We start from the raw sequence: 13,628 nt of genomic DNA, 5'->3' as shown, positions 1-13,628 counted from the left end.
ATGAGTATTTGCACCTTATTATCAGGCACCAGGAAACAACTGCACAGACACAAAAGGTCTTAACGTTATTATAAGTATCACATAGATGAATAGTTACCAGTCACTATCCTCATCTTTTTACTCTTTGATTTAACCAATCTTAACATTTTTGCTTAAATTACATTTTTAAATCCAACATAATGCTTATCTGATATCCAGTGACCACTCGACCATAACATGAACACACTAGGAATTTTTATCCACTTCTTAGCTGGTTAAAGACAGACGAACAGTTAAAGCAAAACAAGTGCAAAGGTTTTGTCTTTACATATTTATTCCACCTTTCATTACAAACAGCCCATCACAGGAAACAAACAGGGGAACCTGCAAGAAACAAAGACTGCAGGTTAGTAAAATTGAAAACAAACAGTAATAAAATAGAGACGTGTAGAGATGCTGCTGTAGTACCTGATTATGCCTTCTCTGCTGCTGCCTCCTCATCTCCACCCTTGGTGTTACGTGTGTAAATCAGCTGTGCTCTGTGTTTGGACACCAGTTTGATCATGCCTGCAAGACAAAAACGGACCCAAGTTCTCCGTCAGCATTTTTTTTGTGTTTTTAATTTGCACCGTTATGTCAATTGTTGTGATACATTTGCCCTAGTCGGCCTGCACAGGGACGAACGTGATATACAGCAGGTAAAGCAGATATGTGCAACAGATCACTTCTCCCAGGTGTCCAAACACTGACAAGTAAATGTATTACAAGGCAGGGAAGGCAATCTAGCTACGATGCCAATGTAGCCATTATATCTCAAATCAGTTTGACAGCTAATTTTCAAATTAAATTAGGCATAAGGAACTAATACAGAATTTCTTCATGTGTCCCTCCTGCTGCATATGAAGCTTCACTGTATGGGACAAGAACAAATCTGCGTTCTTTAATCAGAAGCACAGTGCACAGCCTGCTGAAGGCTTTAATTCATAAAAAGAATGCTATACTGAGTCTAGATGACAATATCTCTGAAACACAATGAGTAACACCACACACACTTCAGTTAAACTACTGTAGGGAGGAAAAATAAATAAATCAAATGAATAAAGCATAATGCACCCGTTTGAAATATGTTCAGCATTTCACATCACATGAAACAGCAGACAGGCTGCAATATATCATTTGTTTCCATGTAGCATTTCGAACAGAAGTTGAAGGATGTCAAAAGAGGAGATAAGTAGTCACGCTGCATGCACATCACTGTCATTTAAAAACAAATGATGAACTCGCTGACAAACCACTCTGGCCTGGGTTCATACTGTGTAAGCATTTATAAACATTAGACACAGCCAGCGAGCAGTGCTGATGACTACGGGCATATTCATCGGCTGAGTTTAATGCTGCATCACAAAATAGCAGATGACAAGAGATGTTACAGTTTCCATTTTTTAAAGCTGGAGCAAGAACCATCTCCTGATCAGCCCTTAATGCAAAAGATGTACCATCGTGTAACTGAGTTTTCTCTGAAGTTGGAAATCACCCTGCCAAACTCTCAATCGACTTATTCAGGGCAGTAAATAAAATCCTTTGCTGGTAACATAAGCAAACACTGCTTTTTTGGCAGGGACTAAAATCTAATGCTTGGGAATGGTGCTGACCAACTGAGCAAAGCTCGCTACCATGACAGACGTGTGATTAACTTTGATGCCCTTCCTAGCGTCAAAGATCCAACACGGACCTTCAAGAGCTCTGAGCAGAGAAAGTGAAGTTCACCTTTGGCGAGCAGCTCCTGGAGGGCGTTCCTTGCCAGAGAGCCACGGATCTTCAGCCTCTCAGACACAACAGCGGGGGTGATGAGCTTGTAGTTGGGAACTTCTTTGTACAGCTTGTCGTAGGTCGCCTTGTCGAAGAGGACCAGGTTGTTGAGCTTATCCCTCACTTTTCCCTTGGACCACTTCTGCTCAGAAACAGACATGTTGTTTTAAAGACCGGGAAACCTCTAGCCTTAACATTTATTCAGCAGCCACATAATATAAAATACATCCAATATGGGCAAATATGAACAAAAACATACCTTCTTCTTGGCTTTGCCTCCAGACTTGTTGACTGGGTCCTTGTCCTTCTTGGACTTCCCAGCATCCTTCTTCTTATCCTGTTTAGGAGGCTGGAAAAAGCCGACACCCGTTAAACTTTCACTCTGAAGCTACATGTTTAACATGTGCTGTAATGTACACAAGAGCAAGTTCGCATCGGTACTCCATTAATTTTTTAAAGGGAAAAAAAAAGGGAAATGAGCTAGGGGCTAATGCCGGAATCGGATGGTCGGCATGAGGAGGCCCTGTCCTCAAAACGTTTCTAATCTCGCAGTCTTCATTAATTTTTAACATTTGCACCCCTACAATACTTTAGTATTTGGTGTTTGTGTCATCTGTACACATGCTAGTATATTTAGCGGTCACATGAGGGACAACTTTATTAAAGTCCTTTCTGTGAGCACAGTGTAGTTGGAAGCATGGTGCGTTTAGCAAACTGCTACTATGCTAGCCATAAGCTAAATGCGTGAAATCTTAAGTATGGCTGCTTCATCCACACACTCTCGTCCCGGTGCGGGGAGGCGCAGTGCTATCAAAAAATGTCCCGAGGTACTACGACTCCTGAATGACTAACGATAAGCCGAAAAAAGTCTAATTTCTTTCAACAAACGTGTAATAACTGTCCTCACCATGTTTCCTCGTCAAGATGTCGGAGCGAAAGGAAGTTCGCCCGTGCAAGAGCCCCTTAGACAACCTGTTTTTGCGGAAGTGAGATTGGGGCATTATGGGAACTTGAGTTTTCTCATGTTTCGTCGCTTTTATTGACTTTATTTGACTTATGAGATTGGCAAACATTCTGACAGTCATTACAGCGGCAGGTTTGAGACCAAAAACTTATACAAGTAAAATCTAATTTATTCATTTGATTTTTAGCCACCCGTCGAGGTCATGTGACAGTCGCTGTCAGCTGGGCAGGACGTTGCAAAGATGGTGATATACAGTGTGTATGTGGTGAACAAGGCTGGAGGGTTAATTTATCAATATGATAACTATGTCCCGCGAGCAGAGGTGGAGAAAACATTCAGCTACCCTTTGGACTTGGTGCTGAAGCACCACGACGAGAAGGTGGTCGTATCGTTTGGACAGCGGGACGGAATCAGAGGTAATCTCACGGGCACATCGTTAGCTTATTTATTAGCTAGCTATATGGGCAATCTCTAACGAAACCTGTCTTATGCCCAAGCTAAAATACTGGCATGCAGTCTTTGTCGGTTTATTATCTATAGTATGCGCATTTGTATCGTTTTTTACAGTCCAAGTTAACTGAAATGTTCACTGTTCTTCATTTAAAAATACTGCGGTGTCACTAGCTTGACTGTATGACTGGACTGAAACCTCTTGTCATTCGTCAGTGGGCCATGCAGTGCTGTCCATCAATGGAGTTGATGTGATCGGGAAGAACACATCAGATGGGAAGGACATCCTTGAATACCTGAAAGATCCTTCAAACTATCCCGTGTCTATTCGCTTTGGACGAGCGCGCCTGAGCTCCAATGAGAAGCTGATGCTGGCGTCCATGTTCCACTCGTAAGTAATTTCGTGTGTGTGGATTAAACCCGAGCTGCACAGTGGACAGCGGGGCCAGGTGTTTACTAGTGTTATTTATGTGTTGTTGTTTTTTTGTTTTGTTTTTTCTGAATGGGAGCCAAAGGAAGTGAAAACTTACCTGAGTGATCAATACATTTTGTAGTATGTACTGTTGTTTGATTTTTTTCTACTCTACACAGGATCGAAAGTATACATACACTTATTAATATTTTATTTTATTATTAATATTTTCATAAGGACGCCTGGGCAAAGTGCAACTTGCAAACATTCATTTAACTAAATATTTGTTTAGGCCTTTGAGCCTTTTTTAACCCTGCGTGGATCAGACAAAATCCTAAATAAAATCAAACTTGTACACTTAATTCTTCAGTTCAACGAACTCATTAAAATCCAGAAATTACCACAACATTCACGCCCAGTAGCTAAACTTCAGACCAAAACTGTATGTACCCTCACTTTATGAATGAAGCTAAATAAACACACCTATTTTTGTGATCCCTCAGGTTGTTTGCAATAGGTTCACAGCTATCCCCTGAAGCTGGCAGTTCAGGGATCGAAATGTTAGAAACTGACGTCTTCAAACTTCACTGCTTCCAGACTCTCACAGGTCAGTGGTGCAATTAAGTGTCATTTTAGGTTAAAAATACCAAAGAAGTAATGTCTTAGTTGGCTGTAGATTTAAAAACCAAAGCACTTCCATATGTAACGATTTCATTTAATTTTAGCTGTGAACAGCATGCAACTCCAGTAATAAATCTTCCTGGTGTATACATTCCTTCCCAGCTTGTTGATAGTCACTATTATAAAATGAAATCTTTCTCATTTTGTTCTCTCAGGGATAAAGTTTATCGTGTTGGCGGACCCGCGACAGTCTGGAATCGATGCGTTGTTGAGGAAGATTTATGAGGTGTATTCAGATTTCGCCCTCAAGAACCCGTTCTATTCTCTGGAAATGCCAATCAGGTATTAAAGAGAATTAGGATTGCATTATCTTGAAATAATTTATTACTGTACCCACTGTTTAACACCCACACATTTACTCTTGCTTTTCAGGTGTGAGCTCTTTGATCAGAATCTGAAGAGTGCATTGGAGGTAGCAGAGAAAGCCGGCAACTTTGGAGCTGGATCTTAAATCAGAGCATTCACAGACTGAAAAGAAATAAGTGGACTCCTTTTTCTTGTCTTGGACCGTTTGTTTGTTTTTCCTCCCCACATTTGCTCATTAACACTTTGTAAATACATTGTTTTGTAAATAATTCAGAGATTAAAATCCATACTGTATTTAAATGTTCTGAATCCATTTTACTGAATCAGTGAGTGAAGACTTTGGAGCATGAAGTGTAAAATTGGAAAAATAACCCTAGAACACTAATGTGCAGTTTCTGTAACAGTATCGCTAACGGTGGGTATATTTTACTCAATATACTTCCCATCAAAGTACACTAAAGTGCAGTACATGGAAAATTGAAGGACTCTTATTATCCTGTACAATGTCTGATAAAATAAGGTATAATGGGGTACTCTGATCATGTTGCTTTTTAAAAAAAATAAAAAACAAATTCACAGGACTGGAATTTGCAAAAGTCACCTGATATTAGTGTTATAGGGTTAACTAAGAAAAAGTATCATTGACCTAAGATTGCTCATTTCAGTGTGTTGTAGCCTCCTATTTTGCACTCTTACTATTGCAGTCCTGCAGAGGCATTATCAGAAAAAACATTCTCTAGCAATTTGCAGTAATTTCTTCAAGTTCACGCACTATTTATACAACATGTTGAGAAGCGCCTTTGCACATTTCTATGAACTTTATTTCACATATGACTAATTAAAAACAAAGACGTAAAAATGACTGGCTCGCACAGAATGAGCTCAGTCCGCCTTCTTGGGCACGTGTCCCATCTTTGTTCGAATGTTGCGCAGGAGGAAGAATCCGATAGTAGTGACAAGGCAGGTGACCTCTGCTACCCAGAAGGCCTTTTCCCAGCCATGGTGCTTGGCAATGGTGCTGAATGGGAGTCCAGAAAGGAAGCCACCAACTACAATGGGAATTCACACGGATTATTTCAATGGAAGGAGCGCAACACACACAAAACCCAACTTTAGAATTTAACTTTCAATTAATGAAAACCTACTGTTTGCCATCAGGGCAACGATAGCATGTGATGTCCCGCAGTAGTTGGATGGAGCGCTCTCATTGGCTATAACTCCAAACAAAGCTATTGGTCCATATGAGGAGAAACCGAAGGCGGCGCCCAAGCCGAGTATCCACACCTTGATGTACAGAGAAGAGATAAAAAAAAAAAATGGGCTACTGAAGTCTGGCATTTGCTGTGCAGTGTGAACAGGTCACAGGAATTAATGTGTCTGTGTTACCTTTGAGCTGTCAGGAGTAACGGTGAGTCTGAACAGGTACATGGACACAAACATTCCTGCCATCATGCAAATCAGGATGAAGTGGCGGGGATTACCATAGAGCCTCATCCCTTGCTGCACACAAAGAAAATACTATGAGATGTTCCATTTCCTGGCTATAAGCTGAATAAAAAAAACACTGATTGCCCACTTAGGGGTGTGTTTCTATTGCTATGTATCCCTTTAACTTATGAAATGATGAAGAAAGTGCAGACAGGGAGAAAGCAATCTTAAACAGAAGACGATTTCCATAAAATAACATTGAAATATTCAAAGGTTAAAACCCTTTCTAATCCAGTTCTCTCTATATTAAACAGGCTGTTATTGACCACAATCTTGGATCAAATAATGACTCATATTTAAAAAACAAACTCACTCTGGCCACAGCTTTGTCAGAGAGGTAACCTGCAGCCAGACTGCCCACCAGCCCGCCAGCCTCCAGGGCGCTCATGTATGAGCTACCTAAGAAAAGGAACACAGTGAGTTTAACTCTTTATTTCAAAGTAGACTCCCGAGGCGACTGCTCTTCCCCTCATCCGTACCCATGAGTGTAGACTGGCCCTTGTCCTGAATGAGAAACAGCTGGCCCCAGTCTGTGCAGGCGGTCTTCACCCCAAACACCACCAGGTAGGAGATGGACAGCAGCCACAGGTAGGGGGACAGGAGAAACTCAGACAGGGTGCTTTCATGGCTTGAGGATCCTGAAGAGGAAGCAGACAGAAGACCCTTTTTTGGATACCACGAGCACAGATGTGAGTGATGTGGTGATGGGAGCACTCCTCGGTTTTAAAAAGAAACATGCATCACATCCTGTGTTCACACTTTGCATGAGCTGCTTTCACGTGAGGGACACACTGAGTGCAGAGTCCACCGAGTTACTGATCTTTAGTCACAGCGCTCAAGGCCCATGCCGTTAGACAACAGACACACGTGCATGTGTGTGTGTTCAAATTTGTGTTATCAGAGCATTGTCTAAGTGTTAACAACATTCTGAGAAAAGCAGCGGTTCAAACCAGTTGAACCACACCAGTTTCTGATTGTGCCTGACTAAGAGTCAGACTCACCACCTTTGCTCTTTTTGGTCGACACCTCTATGTTGGGCAGCCCCACATCCTTGGGCTCGTTCTTGATTACCAGCAGGCAAACAAATGAGGCAACGATGCAAATCATTCCAGAGGCGGACAGTATCGCCCTCCAGCTGTAACTCTGCGACAGCACAGTGGCAACGATGGGGCCCAAGCTGCCGGCCAGATTCATGCTGCAGGACAGAACCGCCCACCATGTCCCGAACTGAGAGGGCTCGAACCACTGATGGAGGAAAAGAGGGAAAAACATTAAGTCCAGACAGCCCTGGCAGGAAGTTCCTTGATATCCACATAGGATTTTTAAGACCGATCCCCACACTTGGTAGTTTAAAAGTCAGATATTCTTTTTTCTTTCAGACACACAAACAGTTACAGATTTCTGAGTCCTGTTTAAGACACTATGAAAATGCAGTTTAAAAATAAAATTATTTTATTGTCTTGGATTAGCTGTTTACGCTCCAACTCTGCCTGAGCCTGCTGATAAAATATTTGGGATCTAACATCAGTTTCCAGTTCATTCAAGATCTTATAGAGAATACAAACAGTTTTAGGTCCATTTCATTATTTCATCCTGTTTACTTGCTTTACTTTATTAGCTCATTCTGTATTTTCCTACTGCAGTGTCGGTTTGTTCTTTGTAACACTCAGAAGAAACTTAAATTTTAAACTCAATTTGAATTAGAGGGTACCGGGTCATATACCTTGCGCAGCACCCTGCCACAGGGAGGCCAGCCCAGGCCTTGGCCCAGACCGTTGAGAAACCAGAGGGCAGAGAAGACAGCAACAGTGGAGGACCAAGAGAAGATCACGTTGATGCCTCCCACCATGAACAGGCCAATGGAGAAGAGCCAGCGGGCGCTGATTTGGTCTGACAGGACACCGCTGATGAACTTACTAATAGCGTAGGCCAAAGATTGACTGCTGGTGATCATACCTGAGAAAAGAGGAGCGCTCATGCACTTGCTGCAAAATTGTTGTATAGGCACATCGGTGTTATCACATTTATAGAAGGTACACAGGGTTCAAGTTTACAGTACTGACATACCCAGATCGTCCTTATCCAGCTTGATCTCTTGCATTACAGAAGGCATCACGAAGGAGAACGTCTTTCTGTTGAAGTAGTACAATGTGTAGCCCACAAACATGGCCAGAAATATTGTACTTCTGTAGTATCCATAACCGGAGGCAGCCATGGTTGCAGCTCAGTCCTAAAACACTTGCAAAGCAGCTTCCAGAGGAGCTCCTGCCTTTTGCAACCTGTAGCAGTGAACTTTGCTTCAGGATCCACTGTTTACAGGCAGCTGCTTACAAGCAAAGAAGTGTTTGCAATCAGCACCGGAGGTTAATGGTCAACTTCTACACCCTGAAGCTGATTGAATCATGGCGGCTACCCTGCGCTGCAGGCTGGCTTCAAGAGGGCCGGAGGAGGTGACCATCAGTTTGTGACACTATCCCCTGAGAGTGATCTTCTGTCCTTCAGGCAGAAGTCCTTCTGTTTTATCAAGTGTTATTTTCTTGTTGCTGTTTATCTATCTGATAATGCCATGACAGGAGTCCTCGGACTGACGCGTTTAATGATTTACTGAGGAGTCCAATAGCTGCTGTACACCAGGGGGAGGCTCCTATCCAAATGGAGGGGTGTGTGAGTGTGATCCTCATCAGCAAAAAGACCTGAGACACATTCATAAATTCAGGAGGGAGACCACGGTATTTGTGGCAGTGCATAAATCTTTTGTTGCACACGAGAGTTGTGGGTAATACAGTTCCATTGTGCACAACACGTCAGACCAAAATCTTATATACTAAGATTTTGGTCTGACGTGTAAGCGTAATCTACAAAACCAAAGTCTTTAGTGTAAATATACCTGCAGAAACCTCGGTGTGTCCACTTCCGCTTTTCCGTGTATGCGTAAAATCTCGCAGATTAACTTTCCCTGAGTTTGGAGTGAGTTCTCTCTGAAGTTCTGCTCGTTCCGGGGCTGAAGGATTTTTTGTGCAAAATTTCCGCATCATGTGGGCCAACTAGCACCGCCCAGCCACGAAAGCCGCCGGTAGTGGTACGGAACAACACTGTGTCCGGACAATGCTCCATATAACTGTGGCAATGACTGTATGAAATTAAATAACACATAACGACATAAATTGTAATTTAAATCTAAGTAACTACGAGTATTTCCGTGGAATGAGCTAGCTTGTTAGCGCTGTTTTTAGTGTTAGCATTTCCCCCCCCCTGTATTCAAGTAAACACAAATATTTCTACAGTGTAGCATTTTACCAGCTGGCTGTGTGACTAAACTACTGTTTAATAAGCCAATAACATTGTTTGAGTAAGTTTTGTTACTTTGCAGCCATGTTGGTAACGCCGTTGGGCACTTATCTCGGGCAGATATTTTGAAACATTTGCAAAATTTACAGCACATTACAGCATACATATTTAGAAGCGCCAGTTAAATCTTAAAAACCTATTTGCTGCTTGGCGGCTTTGCCTGAAAATAAGGTTTTAAAAAGCGTATTTTCCCGGGAAGTGTTTTTTTTTTTTTAATATCCTAGCTCCCTCTTTGTACTAGAGCTGGGCAAATCGATTTTTGTTGTGTGAAAGTGTTGTGGAAAGTAGAAATCGAAGTGATTTAGCGTTCATTAAAATGTTGTCAGAAGTTTCAGATTGATGACGATTCATCTCAGATATCATGGCGATCTGCTCTCCCCTGACACGCTGCCTTTATAGGTTAGTCAGTATCGGTATCAGCAGTACTGGCCCCGTATTTACATGGTATCGGATCGAAACCAAATTTTGCACAGCACTACTTTGCGGTCACGTGAGGTCTGCCCTTCCTCCTGTTCCCATGGCAACGGGTAACCAAACATTTCAAAGTCGGTGTCCCGTGAGCTGGAGCCAATATAAGTAGTACGCTCATTTCTTTTTAAAACCACATTAATTATTTGAGCTAGCTGGAAGTTATCCAAGAGCAAAGTATAATATTTAGAGTTTAGTATTTTTTTTTTAACAAATATAGTCTGTTTCACTGACCCACAGTAACCGAGAACTATGGTAAGTGTTAGGTTAAAAATAAAAAAGCTATTCTATGCTAAATCCCAGTGTTCAAATGCATGACCGTTATCTGCTGATAACTCCCGAGCGTTGTAATTACTGCCCCGCAGAGACTTGCCTCGAGCTCCACGTCATCCAGGGGCAAAATGTACCTCGGCCGGTACCGCACACTGGCTTCCGGCTCTCGGGTGGATGAAGATCTGTTTGAGAACCAGAAATCGGTGAGTGTGGGTCCTTGCACACTCAGCGGGAAATGGAGGGAAACACTCAACTCTTATTATTCACAATGATATCCCCAGATATCATCAGAAACTGCATGTAGCTGCAGTGAGAACAGAGGTCGTGGATGAGTTTGGGAGCTGATTACAGCTAAATCTCTGTGTGGATGTCATTGCAGTTTGACAAACGGGTAAAATCAGCAGGTGTAGCAAAGGATTGTTCATGGAAGAACCAGGAAGGAGAGACTCTTCAAATCATCACCAAAGACCTCATCCGAAATCTGCGGTAGGCCAGCATGAAACGAGCTCATTTGAATAAAACATGAAGAGAGTCTGTAAAGTGTGTGTGCTGCTCTGTGATAAACCTCTGCCTTATTTCATGTGATTCAGGCTAATCAGATTGCTATTGCTGATGTTAATACAGTATACCAAGTTTTTGAAACATTATACCACATGTCATCATGCCAGGATCCCCCAGAGAGATCCTTCAAGAGAGTCCGTCTTACTTCCACCAGCTGAGTTTAAGAGGCTCAACTCAACATCCTGGCTGCTCCTCAAGGAGGACAGAGAGGCCCTGAGGCAGGCTTACCAGAGGAAGAAAGAAGAGGAACTTGTAGGAAAGCTGACTGCAATTTTATAACAACAACAAAGAAGTCCACTGATTTAATTAGTATTTTTATGTACTTTTTATTCAGAAAGCTGCAGAGGAAAGGAAGCATAGGATCCATGAGGCAGACCTGTCCCGTAAGCAGAACCAGCCACTGACTGAGCTGGAGATTGAAGCCCGGGAACGTGCACAGCGCCTGGTGGAGCGGAGTAATGCTTTAAGGATGGAACAGGAAGATGAGATCAAACAGCTCAACCAGGTAGGAAGAAAGTGCAGATGTGTGGATGACCAACCTTTAAAAAATATAAACATACCAGTACACAATAATAAACCTGTGTTTGTGTGGTCGTCTCAGCTGATTTTAGGTGCTCAGTGCCAAGCAAACCGTGACTACCAGATCCAGGAGAAGAAGCAGATCCGGATGGAGTTGACAGAGGAGGAAAGGCGTCTGGACAACATGATGGAGGTGGAGCGCCGCAAGGCTCTGGAGACTCTGGACAAGATTGAAGAGCTACGCAGGCAGCAGAGAGTCAAGTAAATGGAGCCCTATCAGAAACACAATCACCCTCTATTCGCGGATTGATTTTTTTGCAATTAACGTCATTCTTCGTCTTCTTCTGTTTGGGAGATCGCAGAAATCCTAATAATGAGCAGCGGAGGTCAACTAGGAGCACTGTCAACACGTGTGTGTGTGCTTTATATTTCAGGGGAAGGCAGGAAATTTACGATCAGATCCAGAAACGCCTGGAGAACCGAGAATTGGAGGAAGGCAAGAAAGAGAAAGAGAGTCAGCAGACACGAGAGGACCAGGAGAGAATGAACCTGGAGGATCTCGAGGTGCACGCGGAGGCGGAGGACACATCCACACATGCAGTTAACGTACACCGCGCTCAGTTTCTGCTCTGACCCATGTCTTCCTCCAGGTGCTGGAGAAGAAGAGGATGGAGCAACAGCTTCTGCAGGAGGAGATCAAGCGCATCAACGCAGAGACCATGCGGGCAAAGGAGCGGAGGATAGAGGAGGAGAAGCTGGCTGACATGAGAGTGAAGGAGTATCTCCTAAAAAAGCAGGTCACAGCCCACTGTTCCTTGTGGACGAGCAAGCTACATCATGTGACACACACATTTGATTCTGACGTTGTTTTTAACGTTAGCAATTCATTAAACCTGCAGGAGCAGCAGGCAGAATGCGAAGCAGAGCAAAGACGAATCAAGAAGGAGAAAGAATTGGAGATTGCTCGTTTGAGGGCTCAGCAAGAAAAAGAAAAAGACTACAAGGCTGAGCAGGTCAGGATCTAACAGATGTGCAATATATGAAGATTTGAAACCTGGCAGAAGATTTACAGATGTTCTTAGCTACTTGTGCTTGTGTATGTGTTTGTCTGGAAGGATGAGCTCCGTGCTCGCAGGAACCAGGACGCTGCAGAGAGAGAGTGGAGGAGAAAAGAGAGGGAGCGGGCTGCAAAGAAAGCGCAGCTGGAGGCGACGCTGAGATCGGCTCACATGGAGCAGGTTCACTACAAAGAGCGCAATCTGTCAGTGGAGGCGAGTCGGGAGAAGGCAGAGTTTGAGAGGCTGCTAAAGTAAGAAAGTCCGTTCGAAACCGATTTTCAAATAATCTTAATACACTCCGTTAAAAGTGCTCTCTCCACGCAGAGTGCAGCAGGAAGAGATGGTCAAAGAGCAGGTGCAAAACGACAGGCAGCATCACAAAGTGCAGCAGCACGCGCAGGACATCCGCCAGCAGATGAAGGAACGCGAGATCTTAGCCACAGCTAAGCGCAAAGAGACCTTCAAGGAGGCCGAACGGTTGATGGAGGAAACTCGGCAGAGACGTCTGCGCCTCGATGAGCTCAAACAGAAGAAGCTCCAGGAGCTTAAGTAAGTGTGTGTGTGTGGGGGGGTTCACATAATGCAAAGTGTTTCCTCTTCATTCACCTCGCTGTGTGTTTGTAAACCACTCTGCATTTCTCCTATAGTGGCTCTTTCTCAAATAGTGTGTCTTCTCTTTCCCCTCACCCCCAGCGGGTTGCAGCACAGTTGCCCCTCCCTGAGTCTGGTTCTGCTGGAGGTTTCTTCCTGTTAAAATAAGAGTTTTTCCTCCCAAGTGCTTGATCATAGGGAGCTGTGTGATTGTAGGGTCTTTACCTAATAATGTAGAGCACCTTGAGGCTGTTGTTATGAATTACTGCCATACAAATACATTGAATTGTGCTTGTTAATCCACTACAGGGCTACAGGACTCTGTGAAAAGTACTGCAATCAGGTGGAAAGAAAGGTTCAGACCTTGACGGGCTGATCACTTGACCACTGGATTCAAACGACAACACGTGAGAAGTTCTCATCTGGTCCCGCCATTGTATTTACAGTCTAATTTAACGTGTTTCAATGTGGGTTAAAATGTAAAGGAATGTAACAATAAAGACTAATAGTTTACTAGTATGGAAAACACTGGCATTCATGTATTTGAGCTGTTAACTCTATAAATAGATTCAGCAACCATTAGAATAGCTTCTGGGTTTTTCCAAGTCTTCAAATCTCCTAACTTCTGAGGCACACCCAGTTATTCGTCACTATAAGCAGGCCCCAAATATGACAGAACCCTCTCACTTCAGAAAAGAGCCTCAAGGGTTTTCTCTGTAGT

General features: G+C 43.2%; 4 protein-coding genes across 4 annotated transcripts; 2 read left to right on the top strand and 2 right to left on the bottom strand.

Moving 5' to 3' along the window:
- Nucleotides 1-295: 295 nt before the first annotated feature.
- On the bottom strand, nucleotides 296-2,910 carry rps25 (ribosomal protein S25). Its single transcript, XM_026193760.2, has 5 exons — nucleotides 2,696-2,910; nucleotides 2,048-2,137; nucleotides 1,747-1,930; nucleotides 448-546; nucleotides 296-363 (listed from the first exon to the last, which is right to left on the bottom strand). The coding sequence occupies exons 1-4, from the start codon at nucleotides 2,696-2,698 to the stop codon at nucleotides 452-454; spliced, it is 372 nt and encodes a 123-aa protein (XP_026049545.1). The 5' UTR covers nucleotides 2,699-2,910; the 3' UTR covers nucleotides 296-363; nucleotides 448-451.
- On the top strand, nucleotides 2,776-4,901 carry trappc4 (trafficking protein particle complex subunit 4). Its single transcript, XM_026193758.2, has 5 exons — nucleotides 2,776-3,168; nucleotides 3,419-3,593; nucleotides 4,118-4,221; nucleotides 4,451-4,577; nucleotides 4,668-4,901. Exons 1-5 carry the CDS (start codon nucleotides 2,994-2,996, stop codon nucleotides 4,744-4,746), a joined length of 660 nt encoding a protein of 219 aa, XP_026049543.1. The 5' UTR covers nucleotides 2,776-2,993; the 3' UTR covers nucleotides 4,747-4,901.
- Nucleotides 4,902-5,400: 499 nt separating this feature from the next.
- On the bottom strand, nucleotides 5,401-9,133 carry slc37a4a (solute carrier family 37 member 4a). Its single transcript, XM_026193757.2, has 9 exons — nucleotides 8,977-9,133; nucleotides 8,157-8,782; nucleotides 7,813-8,045; nucleotides 7,091-7,334; nucleotides 6,569-6,727; nucleotides 6,403-6,488; nucleotides 5,988-6,101; nucleotides 5,747-5,885; nucleotides 5,401-5,650 (listed from the first exon to the last, which is right to left on the bottom strand). The coding sequence occupies exons 2-9, from the start codon at nucleotides 8,302-8,304 to the stop codon at nucleotides 5,484-5,486; spliced, it is 1,290 nt and encodes a 429-aa protein (XP_026049542.1). The 5' UTR covers nucleotides 8,305-8,782; nucleotides 8,977-9,133; the 3' UTR covers nucleotides 5,401-5,483.
- An 886-nt stretch (nucleotides 9,134-10,019) lies between these two features.
- Nucleotides 10,020-13,433, top strand: cfap45 (cilia and flagella associated protein 45). The gene is made up of 12 exons (XM_026193756.2): nucleotides 10,020-10,160; nucleotides 10,271-10,381; nucleotides 10,558-10,664; nucleotides 10,847-10,991; nucleotides 11,074-11,244; nucleotides 11,341-11,519; nucleotides 11,693-11,822; nucleotides 11,909-12,055; nucleotides 12,158-12,271; nucleotides 12,374-12,567; nucleotides 12,641-12,865; nucleotides 13,217-13,433. Exons 1-12 carry the CDS (start codon nucleotides 10,158-10,160, stop codon nucleotides 13,281-13,283), a joined length of 1,593 nt encoding a protein of 530 aa, XP_026049541.2. The 5' UTR covers nucleotides 10,020-10,157; the 3' UTR covers nucleotides 13,284-13,433.
- Nucleotides 13,434-13,628: the final 195 nt, after the last annotated feature.

This window comes from Astatotilapia calliptera, chromosome 14, assembly GCF_964374335.1.
Source record: "Astatotilapia calliptera chromosome 14, fAstCal68.1, whole genome shotgun sequence".
Taxonomy (NCBI): Eukaryota; Metazoa; Chordata; class Actinopteri; order Cichliformes; family Cichlidae; genus Astatotilapia; species Astatotilapia calliptera.
Note: the sequence above shows the minus strand (reverse complement) of the source record. Positions and strands in the feature narration are given on the sequence as shown.